Raw genomic sequence first — 20,014 nt, forward strand, 5'->3', positions numbered from 1 at the left:
AGTATACCAATGCTAAGGTAAAATCACTCCCTTCCGCCCCAAGTGTGATTACCGCATGAATTTGTTTCATCTCTGATTTATCCTTCAGATTATTTCATTCTGTTGCAGTATACCACACTAGAACAGTCCTCAGTCGACTGTGTAATTAGTGGTTTTACAGGCCAAATAGGACCCTGCTATTGATACAATATTAGAATTCGGTGAGTTTGTGTACATTTGAAAGTGTTATGTTTAATTTGATTTTACTGTGACTTTTCCCTTTTTTTCAAAGCAGCTCTCTAAGCAACAAATATGTCCATAATTGCTTTGTGCCTATAGCAAACTTAAAGAGTATAACTTTAAACTGAAACTTTTGCCTTAATAGGATTAAGTTTTAGGGAAAACTGAAATACTGAAAAACATTTTTTTCTTTTTTATGGTAACATTAAGGATAATGAGTAGATAACAAAGAATGCTCAAACTTTATGTTACCACTAGTGTAAGTAGTGCATAATAATGCCAAAGACATTGAAATGATAATTAAGGTTGTACAACGAACATAATGAATGACAAGATTAGAGTAACATGAGTAGAGTTCATATATTACCCAAAAAGTAGGCAACCTTTGATGAGATTTATGTAGTGAGCTATTTGAATGAATCACTGACATTTTGGCTGTTATGAAATTCATTTAAGCTATGGTGTATATTGCTGCTTTCAAAACTGCTACTTCTACAGATACAATGACATATTTTTCATATTTAACAGCACACTCAGTTTTAAATGTATTTTCAATTGTTTTTATAGGTTCTCTGTGATTAGGTTATCTAAACTTGTACTCAAATGCCATGCTGCAGTTTTACAATCAAATGGTTATTAAGTTTATTTATAAGACTGGAATTTTGATAACATATTGTAGACAAATATCAGAGCATAAGTTGTAAAACACAGATATCAGACACAGAATACATGCCCTCCACACCAAATAACTGTGATAGATAATTATGTTGGTGATAATACCATATGAAAACATTCCTTGCTTTCCTCATTGCAGTTAGAAGGATTTCCCCTGCTTACAGATGCTGAAATTCACTAGATACTTGTGTCTTCTGATTGCAATATCCTTGTCATTGTTCCAAGATTCAAAATATGACCAATAACAAAATTAATAGTACAGCTTAGGTGTAATGCCCACAGGACCAGTGGTAGATTGATAGCTAGTTTAAATGACTTTTGTGATCATTTTTGTATTTGAAAAAAGTACTGTATTTAGTTTTGTTAAAAGTGATTCTTGCAGGTTTTTTTTTTTTCTTAATTTTCCAAAAGAAGGAACAGAGAAGGGGGCCAGGTGAGGATATTCCCTCAAAGGCCCAGTCCACTGTTCTTAACGCTACCTCGCTAATGCGGGAAATGGCGAATAGTATGAAAGAAAGAAAGAAAAGACTCTTGCAGGTCATTAAAATCCCCCTGGATCTGTTACCTGAGACATACTACATGCAATTTGACTGATATACTGTACTGGTGAATGTAATATCATGTATCTAGTGTGAAATTCTTGCCCAGTTGTACTGTATTTGTATTAAATGTAATAAAGAATAATTTTTCCACTGAATATTTAATTTTCTAAACAGCTTTGAGTATGTATTACAAAAAGGAAATATATTTATGTACTATATTTTCCCTTATAGTTGTATGATATGACAGTAAATGATATCATCTCTAAAAAGGTAGTGCTAATGACATATTCCATAAAAAAGCAGTATATTTGCAATTTGTCATATTAGAAATCTATTTATGTAAAATTTTCTTTAATTATTTTGACCAGATCTTTGGATTTTTGGTATCACTTGTGCATGTTGACACATACTCGCACAAGAACCTCTGTAGTGTAGCAGTTAACGTTACTGACTGTCACGCATGCAAGGCCACCTTCGATCAAACCTTCGTAGGTATGTAAATCAGAAGTGTTTTCATTTGATTATATATGACAATGAATGATATTATCATTATAGATAATAAGTCCTCATGCCATATCCTATAAAAAGAGTATTTTATGCATTTTATGATATAACCAATTTTATGTATGTAAAGCTTTTATGTATTTTGACCAGATCATTGGATTTCTTGATATCACACACACACCTCTGTAGTGTAATGGTTAATGTTACTGATTGTCACGTATCAAGGACTGCTTTGGATCAAACCCACAAAGGTTTGAATCGTGGTCGCAGCAGTACACCCAACGGTTCATCCTCTTTTAGGGGTTGGTCAACAGAATAAGTACCTAGCAAAGGCTAGGGTTGTGCTTGTGTGTGTGAGTGTGTTTGCATTCACACATAGGAGTAGATATGGTACATATATACAAAGGTATGAGACAAGTTAACACTATAGTAAAATTCTCTCCACATAAACAAATAGCAATCACACATATCTAAAAGTACCATACTAAAGTCCTTTAAGTCACGAACTTTTCATGATTCTTGGTTGCTGTATTCATACTGTACAAAGCATATCCCTGATTTACATTTCAGTCCATAGTACAGGGCACTTTTTAATTTGGGGGACACTAGGGATTTAGGGACCCAAGGACCAAGATATTTATCCCCCTTCTCCCTTGGCAGCTCTTTAAGAATGTAATGAAACTATATACAGTATAGAGAGTATAGGATATGTTATGATAATTACTGAAACTCTGTAACCTGCCAGGGGGAAATCATGAAAGCACTGTTAATCTATAGAAAGTTTTATCTTCTCGTTTTTAGGGTTTTTTTCAGGGAAATTCTGTTCCTTTCAAGTTTAGGGCATTTCTAGGTTATAAGGCCCTGGGATGATTTAAAGAAAGTTGTATTCCCTCTTTTTCAGGATTCTCTCAATTTTGGGGCCGTCCCAGGCTATTTGGCCCCAAGGTGATTTAAAGAAAGTTTGATTCTGTCATTTTAGAATCCACCCTTATTATTAAGCCCCAAGTTAATTCAAAGTTGGATACTCGGACTTTTAGAGCCATCCCAGGCTATCAGGTCTTGAGGTAATTAAAAAAAAATTTGGATCCTCCTCTTCAAGGCCCATCCAGGCTATTAGGACCTAGAGTAATTGAAAGTTTATCATTTTCAGGTCTTTCCTAAGCTATCAAGTCATGAGGTAATTTGAAGAAAGTCAGATCCTTTAATTTTGTGAGCCCTCCAGGCTATTGAACACTGAGGAAATTTAAAGAAAGGCTGATCCTTTCATACCCAGGTCCTTTCCTGACTACTGGGTCCCAGGATAATTTGAGAAAAGTTAGACCCTCTCATTTTAGGGGTTCTCTCAGGTAATTGGACCTTGATGTAATTCAAAGAACTCAGATGCTCTCATTTTCAGGGCTCTCCCAAGCTGTTGGACCCTTATATAATTCAATAAGTCAGATGTCTCATTTTTAGGGTCTCACAGGCTACCGGATCCTCTCAGGATCTTCCTATGCAATCAGACTCTGACAATTTAGAGTAAAGTCAGCTCCTCTCATTTTCAGGGCACTCCAGGGCTTTTGAACCCTGTGATGATTTAAGGAAAGACGGATCCTCATCTTTAGGGCCCACTCAGGCTATTGGGTCATGGGACAATGTAAGGAAAGCTGGTTCCTCATATTTTAGGGAGACCTTCCTGGCTGTCAGGCCCTGGGATAGTTTAAGGAAAGTCAGTTCTACTCATTTCCATGGCTCTCCTAGGCTCTTGGGCCCTGAGAAGATTTCAAAAAATAGACGGATCTTCTCATTTTCAGTGTCATCTCAGGTTATTGGGCTCTGAGATTATGTAAGGAAAGGCAGAGCCTCAATTTCAGGGTTCTTTCAAGCTATCAGGTTTTGGGATAATGTAAGAAAGGTTGCATTTTCTCATTTTTATGGCCCTCTTAGACTATCGGGTTGTAGGATGATTTAAATGGATGTCAGGCCTTGGGATAATTTAGAGAAAGTCGTATCCTCTCATTTTCGGGTCCCTTCCAGGCTATGGGGCACTTATGATTTTAAAAAAGTGGGATCCCCATGTTTTCAGAGCCCCAAACAATCGGACCATAGGGTCTAAACCTCCTCCACGAGCCAATAGATTTAATTTCTTTAATGTATCTTTAGTTATGAGGTTACTGATAGATTATTGTGGAGCTTTTATGACAAACATCATTGATGGCTGACTTCATTTGGTTTATGCTAACACGGAGTATTATTTGTTGTTGTAAAGGAATGAGTAATAATACGGAATTTTATATATGTGTGCCATTTTGTAGTTACTGGCTTGCAGCATGACGATAGCAGTAGATTGTTGAGCATGTTGAATGGTTTTTTGAAGTATGGTCCAGTGACCGAGATTACATAGTAGAAGAAAGGACATGATATTAATGGTGAAGAACATTTTGAAAATGTAGACGAAGTGTAAGACAAGATCATCATCTGAATCAAAATTGATGAGAATAGGAATAAGGTTAAAAAGAGGATTGGAAATTTTGTATACAAGCTATGAAATATTGATTTAACAGTGGCCGCGCAGTACGCGTTAGTTAATGAGGTTTGCTGAACTTTAGGATATCGTCAGTGGAAGTTTGATAAATATTAGTGAAAGGGAAATGGGGTCGGGTTATGATTATTTAGGGACAGACATAATAGGTTGGCGGGTGACCCATTGAGCCGACAATGTTTCACAGTTTGGCCCGTAAGTAAGAACAGTGTAATCTAAATAATTATTACGGTTTCCTGTTCAATGATATCAAAATAAATTAGCTTCCGAAAAGTCCTGAAAGCAGGTTTTTTTCCTATTGGCACGGAAAGTCGTTTCCTGTCATTTGTCGTCCTGTACGTCCGTGTAAAAGAAATAATTATTACATTTTATTTTTTTTATCGCTGTTTCCACGTAAATTATGTATTTTTCAATATTAAGGAAGTCTAGAATTGTGTTTGACAACGTTCTCATATGTAACTTAGCAATCCCAGTATTATCGTTGTTTTTCATGTTTTCTTCAAATATTAAGTTTTCTTGGTTACATATCTCTGAAATATTGTAAAGAAAGTTAAAGTTAGATATCTTAGACAAACCAAATTAAACACCGTTTTCTGTAATAACATCATACTGTTCCCATTTTCAATAATAGTGACTTCAACAAACGTCTGTATAGTAAAATCTCTGTAGCTCATCACGTTTTCATTATACAAAGTCTGATTATGTTACGTGATTACGTGAAGGTGCATAATGAGACTAATTGTATTCCCTCAGTGTAAAGGATAGGGGTAGGAAGGTCATTATGGACTAATCGAAAAGGAGAATATATCCACCAACGTAACTAATGTATAATCAAAGTGAATAAGGTTAACGTAAGAATGAGTAACTACAAAAATATTAATGATGGCCATGACTATGAATCACTGAGTTCAGTTTGACGTCTCTTCCAATAAGTTACCCTAAGTTGTGTCTGCTTCAGGGGACAATGGCAACTAGTATACGAGGAAGTTAGCTTTGATTGGTAGTTATCTGGACTCTTGTCCTAACAACTGTTAGGATCAGTAGAATTTCAAGAGACCACTTAAAGACACAGCCCTAACGAGATGAGACACCTGCCCTCCAGTATCTACCCTAAAGTCGCATTTTTCTTGGATTAAGATCTGATATAATATAAAATTTGCATCCTATATCCTGTTTCCTGATTCATATATTCATCTTCGTGACCTTGAATTATAACCATAGGACCACTTGGCCAGTTTTCCCACTTAGCATTAAAACAAGTCTGTTATGACAGAATACTTTTGCTTATACAAACTTGTATGATTGGCGAAATACCTGCACTATTTGGCAGATCTGAACTTATACTTGGATACTAGCCATAGATAGATGGATTAACGATTTTCACACGTAGTTATTCTGTAAGGCATTAATGTTACAGATCTGTTTTCTATATCTAGATACTTTAATTCCCTCAAGTTACCTGTGTTTCTGGATTTGATCCGTACTCGATCATGAATATGGTACCTTATTTAGGTAAAGGTCGCAGTAAGTTTGATGAATTACATCGTCATATCCAAATGTTTGGAATCCAATGGTTTGGGGCGAATCTTTATATATATCCACTATGTCTTGTTATGGAGGATACAGTTAAAGAAAGATGTCTCCCTCGCTGGTGTACATATGATGCCTGGCTCAGCTGGCATGGCTGAAACTCGCACCGTTGGCTCACAATCTGTACTCGATATTGTCAGATTGGTCATCTATAGGAGATAAACAGATGTTCATTCTTGATTATTAGGGCCATCTGTTGATGAGATTCATAATTAAACATGATGCTGATTATCATTACAGTTTTCTCTCTTACTTTTATTTGTATTTGGGCAACAGATGTTTCATGGAAATATCGGCTGCTGAAATGATAACGCCGACTTTGAAATGATAATTTATACCATACAACTCAAGATTTATCATTGATCAACCCACCTGTTACAGGTATTATATTCTTACCTTAAAATCTATATCAAGAAAGATTGTAATTCTTTTGATTTACATGAAATAAAATGTAGGTATATACATATAATCTAGCGCTATCTTGTAACCTTTGTCTCGGTCGTAGGTAAAGGCCGTGTGTAACATTGTGGTCATTCGGTCCCATGACGTAAAGGGGAGAGGACGCACCTCCTGGAAATCTCCTTCAATTCCTACAATTCCTCGTAGTTCTCTCATCCGTGTCACTTCTCAAGTCAACCAGGTGCCACGGCGACGTACCCTTCCGGCTCTGGGTTTTGATAGATCGCCAACTGAATGAAGGTGAGCTTAAACAAAAAAAATGTTCTTTGAGAAAGTAGAAAAAATTTTGGTACTCCAAATGGAGACCTTCAAGTCGTAGCTTCATTATGTGACGACATGAGTACGTGACCAGAGGTCCCCTTACCTGGCCATTGTGATTATCGCCTTAAGGGCTCCTTGCCTTGTTTACACCACCTCTTGGCATGTACCCAGCCTACCAATTGGTTGTTTGGTGTTAGAATTGTACTGATATCCTCGTGTGTGTGTGTGTGTGTGTGTGTGTGTGTGTTCAGCACCAGACGTAGTTAAAGCATAACAAAATAAGAACATTACTGAACACCTTAAGCCATTGTTATCAACCAAGACAACTGTGGAATACGACAGGAATTCCCCTGTTTAGGGGGTTGGTTGTCGCTAACGACCCACAGATGACGATAGCATCACACACACTAACCATGTCATTTGGTACTTACATACTTTACTGACTGAAGTATACCTTGTTCACCCTATTTTTGTCATTTATATAATGTAGAAGAAATTGTAGAAGTGAATCTTTGCTTTATGATAACTGTTCCTACTGTTGCTTGTTTAAGAAATTCCATTTTTAAGGTTAGGAGTTCACTTAAGGTGATGACATAAGCAAATGACTTGTGGATTTCCATCAAATGGCTCATTACTAAATTGCCCTGAGGTGGTTTTATATGTTCATCATTACAATCTTGTAAGCATTGACAGTATTCCAAGGTTGTTGTTAGCAATGAGCCTCATGTTATTTACCAAGTTGATTATTGGATGGTATAATTTCATAAACTTATAGGTTGATTCAGCGCTTGCGTGTAATGATCCGTGTACGTGTGTGTGTGTGTGTGTATGTGTGCTTGCATGTAATGAGCCGTGCACGTGTGTGTGTACAGTGGGTGTACTGTAGCAGGGGTGAGGTATACCTACAGTGGGTGTACTGGTGCAGGGGTGAAGTATACCTACAGTGGGTGTACTATAGCAGGGGTGAGGTATACCTACAGTGGGTGTACTGTAGCAGGGGTGAGGTATACCTACAGTGGGTGTACTATAGCAGGGGTGAAGTATACCTACAGTGGGTGTACTATACCAGGGGTGAAGTATACCTACAGTGGGTGTACTATAGCAGAGGTGAAGTATACCTACAGTGGGTGTACTGTAGCAGGGGTGAGGTATACCTACAGTGGGTGTACTATACCAGGGGTGAAGTATACCTACAGTGGGTGTACTATAGCAGGGGTGAGGTATACCTACAGTGGGTGTACTATAGCAGGGGTGAAGTATACCTACAGTGGGTGTACTGTAGCAGGGGTGAGGTATACCTACAGTGGGTGTACTGTAGCAGGGATGAAGTATACCTACAGTGGGTGTACTGTAGCAGGGGTGAAGTATACCTACAGTGGGTGTACTATAGCAGGGGTGAGGTATACCTACAGTGGGTGTACTATAGCAGGGGTGAGGTATACCTACAGTGGGTGTACTATAGCAGGGGTGAGGTATACCTACAGTGGGTGTACTGTAGCAGAGGTGAGGTATACCTACAGTGGGTGTACTGTAGCAGAGGTGAAGTATACCTACAGTGGGTGTACTATAGCAGGGGTGAGGTATACCTACAGTGGGTGTACTGTAGCAGAGGTGAAGTATACCTACAGTGGGTGTACTGTAGCAGGGGTGAGGTATACCTACAGTGGGTGTACTATAGCAGGGGTGAGGTATACCTACAGTGGGTGTACTGTAGCAGGGGTGAAGTATACCTACAGTGGGTGTACTGTAGCAGGGGTGAAGTATACCTACAGTGGGTGTACTGTAGCAGGGGTGAGGTATACCTACAGTGGGTGTACTATAGCAGGGGTGAGGTATACCTACAGTGGGTGTACTGTAGCAGGGATGAAGTATACCTACAGTGGGTATTGATATTCAAATCATTAAACAGGTAATACTTAGTATTCAGTACACAGTGGTTAATAGTACAACAGCGTTGGACGACACACTTAAGACGTTAGTGAAAAGAGAGACCTGGATGCAACACAAGCAGGTGTTGTAAGATAAGAAGAAGACGACTCATTATAGCTCGTTAGGGAAAAGGAGATTGTAGGAGCGGCCTAACAACAATGTGAAAGATGGCCAAAAAAAAAAAATAATTGGCATAGTTACTTAGCAGACTCTGAGCCACAAACGTAGCTCCGGTCAACAAGCAATATGGAAACATCTTTTTTTTTTTTTTGGTCTTGTAAAAACTGGATTGTTATAACCTGGGGGCTAGAGAGCGGGAAGAGTTGTAAAGGCCACAGATGAGTGGGTTCTTCATGGTGATTCTCCCTTACTACTTCTCCTTCGCCAACTAGCATTAAGAATTACCCAATGATGGTGTCCTACTTGGGGAAATATAGAGGAAAATGATAGTTATTAGTTATTGCGTTGTACCTGGTGTTGTGCACCGGGGAAAAATCTTTCTTACTTTGTCCTTCATGTTACAAAATGGTTCATCCTTTGGTTGTAATGGGATGGTTGTTGTGTTTGTGTTGTGGGCTAGGGATGGAGCCAGTGGCGAAGGTAAAGATAACTAAAATTCTCATAGAATATTGTTCCTTTCTTTACGAGAGTGACATGAAATTGGTGTATTAGGCTAGGGTAGTTAAGTCTTTTGAACACCATCATAAGCTAATTCGTAATACTCTCTCTCTCTCTCTCTCTCTCTCTCTCTCTCTCTCTCTCTCTCTCTCTCTCTCTCTCTCTCTCTCTCTCTCTCTCTCTCTCTGTACATATGGCAGGTGTATATTGTTGGACAGTTTATGACCCCCAATAGTCGATGATCGTAAAGGCCAGATAACCATCTCATAAGCTTTAGCAAATGCATGTGAAATGAAAGCTAGATAACCTTGATCTCATATAAGCCTAACTTTCACAAGCATAAACATTTGCTGACTAAAACTAGTCTTCAAAGTAAGATAGAAATGACATGGGTGTGGAAGCTCACGTGTAGTACAGCTCGGTGGATGAATATCATTCCGGGAAATCGCACTGAGAAATGAGAATGTAGATGTTATTTACGTATATAAAGATATGTTTTATCTGGCTATATATTGTGGTGGGGGAAGGTGGGAGAACTAGTTAGCACGGCCTTGATCTGGGGGAGCTGGGAGAGGAGAGGGGGGAGTTGTGTGTGGGGGGGAGAGTATGACAATGTACCTAAGTCGAGTGTTTATTTAGAGTATTTTTATATCGTTAGATATAGATATATTGTTGGTTTACTGTTATGTTGTATACGTGAGGTGTTTGTAACATGGCCTATTAGTATGTACCTGGACATCATGGATCATGTCTTCCTCTCTTTCATGTCTGTGCCTCCTTCTCCCTCACTGTTTTATCCCCATCTCTCTCTCTCTCTCTCTCTCTCTCTCTCTCTCTCTCTCTCTCTCTCTCTCTCTCTCTCTCTCTCTCTCTCTCTCTCTCTCTCTCTCTCTAACATTGCTTACACCATCATTTCATATTCACATTTCACTCATTAATACCCAATACTGTTGTCTTTATGCTCCCGTCTGTGTGGTCAGTGTGTTTGTTGGCTTCCCAGGTGGCATGTTGTCACTGTAGATCACCATGTTATGGTGTCACATGTTGTGGTGGCAGTGTAGGTTATCATGTTATGATGGTGTTTCAGATGGTGTCACAACATGTTGTGGTGGCAGTGTAGGTTATCATGTTATGATGGTGTTTCAGATGGTGTCACAACATGTTGTGGTGGCAGTGTAGGTTATCATGTTATGATGGTGTTTCAGATGGTGTCACAACATGTTGTGGTGGCAGTGTAGGTTATCATGTTATGATGGTGTTTCAGATGGTGTCACAACATGTTGTGGTGGCAGTGTAGGTTATCATGTTATGATGGTGTTTCAGATGGTGTCACAACATGTTGTGGTGGCAGTGTAAGTTATCATGTTATGATGGTGTTTCAGATGGTGTCATATGTTGTGGTGGCAGTGTAAGTTATCATGTTATGATGGTGTTTCAGATGGTGTCACAACATGTTGTGGTGGCAGTGTAAGTTATCATGTTATGATGGTGTTTCAGATGGTGTCACAACATGTTGTGGTGGCAGTGTAGATTACCATGTCATGATGGTGTTTCAGATGGTGTCACAACATGTTGTGGTGGCAGTGTAGATTACCATGTCATGATGGTGTTTCAGATGGTGTCACAACATGTTGTGGTGGCAGTGTAGGTTATCATGTTATGATGGTGTTTCAGATGGTGTCACAACATGTCGTGGTGGCAGTGTAGATTACCATGTCATGATGGTGTTTCAGATGGTGTCACAACATGTTGTGGTGGCAGCGTTGGCAGCGGCATTTGGGCTTCTGATTGGTGGTCTGATTGGACACTTTGGCACCCAGACCATCACCAGCCAAGACCAGGAAAAAATCAGGTCAGTTTTGGTCATTTGTTCTACACCAGAATTACTTGTAAAGTCACCTAGGAGTCATTTTATAACATTTAAGCCAAACTCTGAATAGTAATTGTCAATGTATGAGCCAAATTTCTCGAGTCCTTATGACCTGGGGTCAGTCCAGGTCACATGGTGTACTGCCAATCACCAGTTCTTATTTCAAGTCACTTTTTTCTCTTGCTTCATGTACACAATTACTCACACTCGCATTTTGTTTTCTATTTCCCCACTTTTTCACATCAATGTTAAAGTGACCTCCTTGATGTTCGTGTGTTCATGATGAACATTTGTTGTCGGAACAGTTGTAGAAATGTTTGTTATTATTGATGCTGTTGTTACTATTATTATACAGCCTGAGAACCCCTGTTATGAGGGTCCCACAGCCACTAGATAACCCTCTAAGCGGGATAGAAACTCGATACGACTACCCTGAGAGCAGGACAAACAGCTGGGTTGGCTGTGGGCCGACTGCCACAGGCCTATGAAATTCGTAGGTGATGCTGTAGCCAGTAGAAGTCAAAGTTCAAACTTGTTAGGTCTCCAGGTGGGGGGATTTCCCTTGGGGATCTGTACATGGATGAGTTGCATGAAGAGAGTTAGTTAAGTTACATGTGGGTTTAGTTCAGGATAGATATACCTGATGAAGCAAAAGGTTTGGTGAGAAAATTTGATAAAAGCAACTGGAAACCAGAAATTCACGACACTGTAGGAAAATATTCCTGTTTGACACATTCCGCATCCCCACAGTGACTAGCATTTGCCCCTTCCTCTCCGGACTGGTTTACCACATTGTCCCAATTCATTTATATAGGTATATATATGTATATATTATGGTAATGATAGTTATAATGATTTAAGATAATGGTAACAGTAGTAGTATTAGTAGAAGCAATCCTTATTATAACCAGTCAGCATTTGATTCCAGCCTAAATTCTGTTCCTTAACTAGTATGCATTCATTATGAGCCAGTGATAGTTGCAGAATCACTATGTATTGTCAGGCAATATTGCCAGTATACCAGTGAACATCACTCTCTGGTTGGTATCCTTGTATCACTGACCAGTGACTGTCAGTCAATGAAAAGTGTCCCTGTTTCAAAGACCTGTGACTTTCAGTCAACGGTACAGTGATCGTGTTACGATCACCTGTGACTGTCATTCGACAATATGTCCCTTTATACCTCTGACCACCACCATGGTTCCTACCCTCAGCATGATGGAGAAGCTGGTGGCTGACAAGTGGGTTCAGGAGGAGCATCTTAACCAGCGAATTATCGACCTTGTCAACACGGACAACCTCAGGAACAACCTCAAGTAAGGAAATAGTCCCAATTGTTTCTCCTGCATTGCTCATCTTACTCAAAATTTTTAGTCTACATTTTACGTTGTTATATATTATTCATTTATATTTATTATACTTTGTCGGTGTCTCCCGCGTTAGCAAGGTAGCGCAAGGAAACAGACAAAAGAATGGCCCTACCCACCCACATACACATGTATATACATACACGTCCACACACGCACATATACATACCTATACATCTCAATGTATACATATATATATATATACATACACAGACATATACATATATACACATGTACATAATTCATACTTTCTGCCCTTATTCATTCCCGTCGCCACCCCGCCACACATGAAATGACAACCCCCTCCCCCCACATGTAAGCGAGGTAACGCTAGGAAAAGACAACAAGGGCCACACATTCGTTCACACCCAGTCTCTAGCTGTCATGCAATAATGCACCGAAACCACAGCTCCCTTTCCACATCCAGGCCCCACAAAACTTTCCATGGTTTACCCCAGACGCTTCACATGCCCTGGTTCAATCCATTGACAGCACGTCGACCCCGGTATACCACATCATTCCAATTCACACTGTCATCATGGTAGCATTTTATACACAGAGTTCAGATAATGAAACCTGTCTGAACACAGTATGTAAACTCTCCAATCCCAAGGTGTGAACTGACCTTCCAATCATGAGGTGTAGATTAGCATTACAGGGTCTGCATTTACATTACAAGGTGTAAACTAACTAAACTATCCAATCACAGGGTGTAAACTAACATTACAAGGTTTAGATTATCCTTTCACAGGGTGTGGACTAAAATTGCAAGATTTAGACTTTTCAATAACATGATGTATAATATGACAAGAAGTAGATTACATGACAATATATGTAAAGTAGCAGTACAAAGTAGTAAATTACAAAGGTATAAGTCATGAGCACATGATTGTTTGTTGGTGTGGTGGTATATGTTACAGTTTTTGTAGCCACTGTCGGTGTGGCAGTAGTGTTAGCTGTTACAAGTGTTGTAGCCATGTTGTGGGTGGTGAGGCAGTTGTTGTGGTAGATGTTTCAAGTGTTACAGATGTAGATGTTGCCCAAGTTGCTTTCATATAGTACTTGATGGAGTACTGTTGTCATAAAAGCTCTTGTGATGTGACTCATAGTGGATGTTATTGTGTTGTAGGGAGCTGACAAGGAAGCCTCACCTAGCAGGGACCCCAAGGGATGATGAGCTAGCAAGATTGGTGCAGGAGAGGTTCCTGCAGGCAGGCTTTGACACAGCTGACCTCGTCCCTTACAACCTTCTGCTCTCCCGACCTGACTTCAACAATCCCAACCTGGTAAGTGTCTTCCCAAACACACCACAACTTGACCAGTACTTCCCCATACACACCCAACCTTGTGAGTGTCTACCCATACACACTGCACCCTAGAAGTGTCTTTCCCACTTACCACAAACTGGTGACTGTCCCCCCTTATACACCACAACCTGGTTATTGTCTCCACAACAAACACCATAAAAGTACCAAATGTGAACCATATTTTTAAGTTCAGAACTCTATTGAAAATATCATAAATGTGATACAGTAATAGCATGAGAAGTGGAAAGTACCATTAGCACTTTTGATAAAGATTATCATCACCATGTGATCTTTGTCAATTGCCCTCCTGTGAGTGTACAGTCACTGTAGATGATTTTGGAGGTTTTGTCTTGTTGAAAGTAAGTAAACTCTTCAGTCACACCACCTATTTCTGCATGGAGACAGCCCAGGCTGTCATGTATCAGTACACTTTAATTTTGCTGTTTATGATGTTGAATTATATAGGTTCAAAACTTTTCATTTGTTAATCATATGTAATTGAAAAGCTTGGCTTTTTAAACAGTATGTAAGAGTGAAGTGAGGATGATAATGATTCATTGGCTGCAGGTGACACTGCAAGATGGCACAGGAACCATTGTTTTCACAAGCGCCTACAGTGAGAAGCCTCTCCAGGCTGATGATGATGACCCAAATTTTGTTCATGCCTTCAGTGGCTACGCCCCTGCAGGTGGGTGTCAGTACCAGCTGGCAAAGGTGGGTTTCAGTACCAGCTGGGGCAAGCTGGTACTAATATTAGCTTGGACAGGGAGGTATCAGTACCATTTGGGGCAGGTGGATACCAGTTGGGGTAAGTGACTGTCAGTACATTTATTATTAAATGCACCTATTATCCCTAGGGGTAGGGGAGAAAGAATACTTCCCACGTATTCCCTGCGTGTCGTAGAAGGCGACTAAAAGGGGAGGGAGCGGGTGGCTGGAAATCCTCCCCTCTAGTTTTTTTCAATTTTCCAAAAGAAGGAACAGAGAAGGGGGCCAGGTGAGGATATTCCCTCGAAGGCCCAGTCCTCTGTTCTTAACGCTACCTCGCTATCGCGGGAAATGGCGAACAGTACGAAAGAAAGAAAGACCTAGAAAGGTAGTTTTCTATTATGATAAGAACATGGGAAGAGTATATGACCATTAGCTGTCCATCTGTGACACCGGTGACAAGTTGTCTTTGTAGTGCTACTGGCTAACCCTTCCCACACAGCATACGGAACTGTGTCAAGTCCCTTTACTACTGCTAGCTTACCCCTCCCACATAACACAGGGAGCATCATGTCAAGCCCCAGTACTCCTGCTTGCATACCCCTCCCACTTAGCATAAGGAACTTCATGATAAGCTCCACTACTACAGCTGGCTCACCCCATCCTTGTAGTACAGGAAACCTCACATCAAGCTGTAGTACCACTGTTAACTAGCTCCTCCCCACATAGCATAGGGATCCATGAGTCAGGGTCCAGTAATACTGCCGAGTCACTCCTCCTACAAGCTCTAGTACTGCTACTGGCATGCCCTTCCATAGCTCCAGTATTACTGCAGATGTTCCCATCCTGTGTAGCTTAGGGAACCTCATGTCAGTCTCCAGTACCACTTCTGGCTTGCCTTTCCCACAGCTAGCATAGGAAACTTCACTTGAAGATCAAATACTACTGCAGGCTCATATCAAGCTCATGCATTACTGCTGGCTCACCACATCCACATAGCAGAGGGAACTATGCATCAGGCTCTGGTACTGGCACTGTTACTAAGTCGCCACTCCCACATAGCATAGGGAGTAACTTGTAAGTATCAGGTACCAATCCTGTTGCCAATTCACCACCCCCACATAGAACAGGGAATGACTTGTCAGGATCGTTACTACTCCTGTTGCTGACGCTGTGCCACATGGCATAGGGAACCATATGTCAGGCTCTCATATTGTTAGAGCTTTTGGCTCAACACTCATATGTAGCATGTAGAACCACGTGTCAGGCTCCAATTCTGGTATTGCTGCTGGCTCACCGCTAATTAAGAAGGCACTAAATGATGCAGATGTAAGTTTCCTCCAGTGTTAGAGTTGTCATGTGATGCTGTATTTGTATTTTTGGATGAGGTTGCTGTGAATCCTCCAAGGAGTATACCAAGACTTTGGATAGTGGGCTAGCTGTTCTTGTATCAGCACAGATGTTGTAAGGGACCATTGTCTTATGACATCTGCTAATGGCTGAAGTTAGTGACTGAGACTGTTTCACCTCAAGATTTCCAGTGCAGGTGTAAATGATTTGACATGTGAAAAATATGCATCTAATAGATGGTAGACTAGGATGAGAGACCTTCAGCAATAGTTTTTCACTTCATGCTGTACATATTGTTGTTCAATACAGTTTAATGAAAATATGATTTTTACAATTGAAAATTAATTTATGTCTAACATGCCAGTTAGTACAGTTGGTACATAAGAGGAGGATTTCCATCCCTCTAGCTCCCACCCTCTCTTTGTTACCTTCTGTGACATGCTAGAGACATCACTCCTTCAAGCAGGAAAGCATGCATTTTTTCTGTTTTATTTTTAACAAGAAAACACCATCAAAGGTGTGCACAGATTTTACTTAGATTTGTTGACAGCAGATAAATTTAACCTGGAGATATTTGATAGACTTTTTTTACTCTTTTGGATCCCTCCCACTCCCAGAATGTAGCGTGGATAACTTGTAAAATATGTCATACAGTAGATGATTGGAATCCCACATTTTCAGGTGATGTGTCATCAGCTAAGGGTATGGGTGTCATATATGTTAACTATGGCCGTGTGGAGGACTTTGACAAGCTGGAAGAGTTTGGTGTTAATGTTTCAGGATCCATCGTCATCGCTCGTTATGGGAAGATCTTCAGAGGCAACAAGGTAAGTTAAGTACTTCTCCAGCTCCTTGTGTATCTCAGTTAAGAATGCTTTTTCCTTTTAGCTTAATAATATCAGCAAATGATTGAATGAAGTACTCTGTAGTTGTGGGCTACATTTTGGAAATGTTTGTAATCAAGAGGTTAGTCTGTTATGATAATTAGATATCTTGAGAGACTTATCATATATGCATAACAGAATTAAGTTTTGATAATGAAAGTCTGTATGTGATGATGTTACAGAACTAGGGTACGGGATTCCTTCTTTTAATAATTATTTGTCACTTACGGCATGAGCAAGATAAGACCAGGAACAGATAAAGTAAGGCCCTACTTTCTTACATCCATTTTCTATCAATCATGTGCAGTGCACTAGATCCACAGAACTGTCTACAGCCGGGCCACACAGACACTCCATGGTTTCATGTGGCCACATCTTATGAAATGATATAGGATAATAATCATAAAAGTTTTCAAAATAGTGTAGATAAATTGTCTGGTGGGAGTAAAGGTTGCCACTTTTCAGTGCAGACAGACGTACAGTATTTCATTCTAGGGATAAAAGCAAAATACTGCATACATATACAAAGCATTCGGAAAATGCATTTGCAGAGATTCAAAATGAGAAGAACCTTGGAGTTATATTTGTAAGTGCAATCTGAAAACTGCTAAGCACAATTTGAATGCCTTTAAAAAAAAAGCAGTATTAGGATACATCACTAGAAAACTGCATTACATGACATAAGAAACCCCAATGGCATAACAACTCTCTGAAGAGATCTCATTTTGAGTATAGTCTAGTTCTAGATTATTAAAAGGACTAAGATGGGCTTAGATGAATGAAGAAAAAGGCAGTAATATTAATATCAGGGCTTATGTGGAAATGTGAAAACTCATATTCGGAAAGGAACTAAAACTTCCAATTACAAAAGCTAATGTTGTGACTGGTACAACAGAATCATTTAGAATACTAAAGCTTCAAGTGTCCTCACTTCTTATGTTCTTATGCTCAAATAGGATCATTGAACACTTGAATAACCTTCTATCAAATGTCACGAACATCAAAAGGATTGACTTGTTCAAGAAGATACAGGATGATCATTTAAGGTTGTAAGTTATCATTAAGTGACAGAAATGAAGAGCCTCAGTGTTATCAATAGGTAATCTCATTACAAGTCAGTAAGTCATCTCTTACCTTGGTTTGTGTTTTCTTACAGCTTGCGCATGCCCAAGAGCGTGGAGCAAAGGGAGTGATTCTGTTTTCGGACCCAGAGGATGTGGCACAAGAGGGTGTAGAGCCACAGAAGGTGTACCCCAACACGTGGTGGTTGCCAGGGTCAGGCATACAGCGAGGCACAACTTTCATGGGCGACGGAGACCCCCTCACCCCTGGTTGGCCCTCCACAGGTACCTCTAGATTAGAAACTGATTTGGTTATGCAAAAAAGACTTAGACACAGTTTGCAAATGAGAAGAAGTGAACCTCATTGAATTTCATGAAGCTAAATTTGAGCAAATAGGTTATGGGTCTAGGAAAAATCTACTAGTAGTGCCATAGAAAGGCCCAACAGGGAAATTGATAAAACGTGGGCCAAATCTAAAGGAATTAGGTGTCATCATAAATGAGAAACTAGATTTTAGAGAGCATATTGAGAAGCAAGCACTATTAAGTCAAGTGATGAGTGGTATGATTCTTATACCTTTCTCTACAAGAATTAGCAACCTAAAGATAAGAATATTTGATGTATATATTTTTTTTTTTTTTTTCATACTATTTGCCATTTCCCGCGTTAGCGAGGTAGCGTTAAGAACAGAGAACTGGGCCTTAGAGGGAATATCCTCACCTGACCCCGTTCTCTGTTCCTTCTTTTGGAAAATTAAAAAAAAAAAAAAAGAAAGGGGAGGATTTCCAGCCACCCGCTCCCTCCCCTTTTAGTCGCCTTCTACGACACACAGGGAATACGTGAGAAGTAAAAAGCAAAATTGAATATTGTTGACTTGTATGATCACTAACAAAACAATTTAAGAGATAAACATAATAGAGAGAACTCAGAAGCACTTCGCAAGCACAATCAGGGTGACAGAATATATGGACGTACTATGAAAGGCTGAAAGAACAGTACCTATATAGCTTAGAAAAGAGAAGAGAAAGATATATGATAATCTTTGCATGGCATCAAAATGGAAGTATAAAAGAAAATGTAGTAAACCTGAAACCCTTTTAACAGATTAGATACAGAATTATTAAGTCTTCAAGAATATCATGAAACACATTGAAAATGAATCAGACAAAAATATATGACATCCTAGCCAGGAAGCTAGAACGATTTTTCAGTATATTGTCAGGAGAAATAAGAAACATTCATGAAACAACTGTAGAAACATTTAAAAGAAAACTTGATGTACAGATGAAATCGGTCCCAGATGAAATAAGGAGTGATAATTATGTAATGCAGATGGCACCTGAAAAGAATAGTCTTGTATGTAAAGTAAGACCTGTAGTAAGTGTTTCACACTTTTTTTTTAATCAGAATGGAATCAGTTTACAAGAGAGCAAATCAAGAGATATGTAAGGATATGAAGGAAGTTTTTCCAGTATAGTAGGAGACAAGTGGATTGAGCTAAGAAGCTTAAGAATATTATATGATGGAAGAGATAGGTTCAAATGGGGCCCCATGATTATATAACTCTCCCCCTTTATGTAAGAATAGGTAATTATACAGATGCTCACAGGTACACAATCCAAAAACAGACAAGACTGACTTTCTGCAGGTAGAATTATTCAGTTTAGCTTGTAAAATGAAGAAGAATAACTTAGATAAAGGCATATCTTAAGTGGCCTCATATTTGAAACCTCCAGGGTATACACTTTTATGTTTGAGACCTTGGTTTGCACTCCTATTTCTGGAACCTCTTAGATACCATGGTGTATACTTCTATATTTAGTACCTGTAGATAGATGTTTTGGTTACTATTCCTATTTAGAACCTTTGGCTGGTTACCTTGGTGTACAGTCCCATGCTTGAAACCTTTGTGCAAATGTTTTTGTGTACAGTACCATGTTTGAAACATTTGGTGTATGCTAGTATGTATGAATATATTATTTTGTTTGAATTTTTTACAATGTATGAAGCATAATACTAGGTTATTTTTTTTCACATTCACCATTTCCTGTGCTAGCAAGGTAGCATCAAGAAGAGGTGACTGAGTCTTAGAGGAAAAATTTTCACTTGGTCCTCTTCTCTGTTCCTTCTTTTGGAAAGTAGAAACAA

General features: G+C 39.4%; 1 protein-coding gene across 1 annotated transcript in view; it reads left to right on the forward strand.

Annotated features, from left to right (window-relative positions):
* The first annotated feature begins 6,583 nt into the window (after positions 1 to 6,583).
* LOC139762831 (N-acetylated-alpha-linked acidic dipeptidase 2-like) overlaps positions 6,584 to 20,014 on the forward strand; it is a 28,281-nt gene continuing 14,850 nt past the window's right edge. The window contains exons 1-7 of the mRNA XM_071687985.1: positions 6,584 to 6,750; positions 11,052 to 11,170; positions 12,403 to 12,504; positions 13,685 to 13,841; positions 14,430 to 14,550; positions 16,602 to 16,747; positions 17,961 to 18,150. Of these exons, the coding sequence (XP_071544086.1) occupies positions 6,745 to 6,750; positions 11,052 to 11,170; positions 12,403 to 12,504; positions 13,685 to 13,841; positions 14,430 to 14,550; positions 16,602 to 16,747; positions 17,961 to 18,150 (841 nt within the window). The 5' untranslated portion in view covers positions 6,584 to 6,744. The remainder of the gene's footprint in view (positions 6,751 to 11,051; positions 11,171 to 12,402; positions 12,505 to 13,684; positions 13,842 to 14,429; positions 14,551 to 16,601; positions 16,748 to 17,960; positions 18,151 to 20,014) is intronic.

The sequence above is a fragment of the Panulirus ornatus genome, chromosome 45, assembly GCF_036320965.1.
Source record: "Panulirus ornatus isolate Po-2019 chromosome 45, ASM3632096v1, whole genome shotgun sequence".
NCBI classification, from domain to species: domain Eukaryota; kingdom Metazoa; phylum Arthropoda; class Malacostraca; order Decapoda; family Palinuridae; genus Panulirus; species Panulirus ornatus.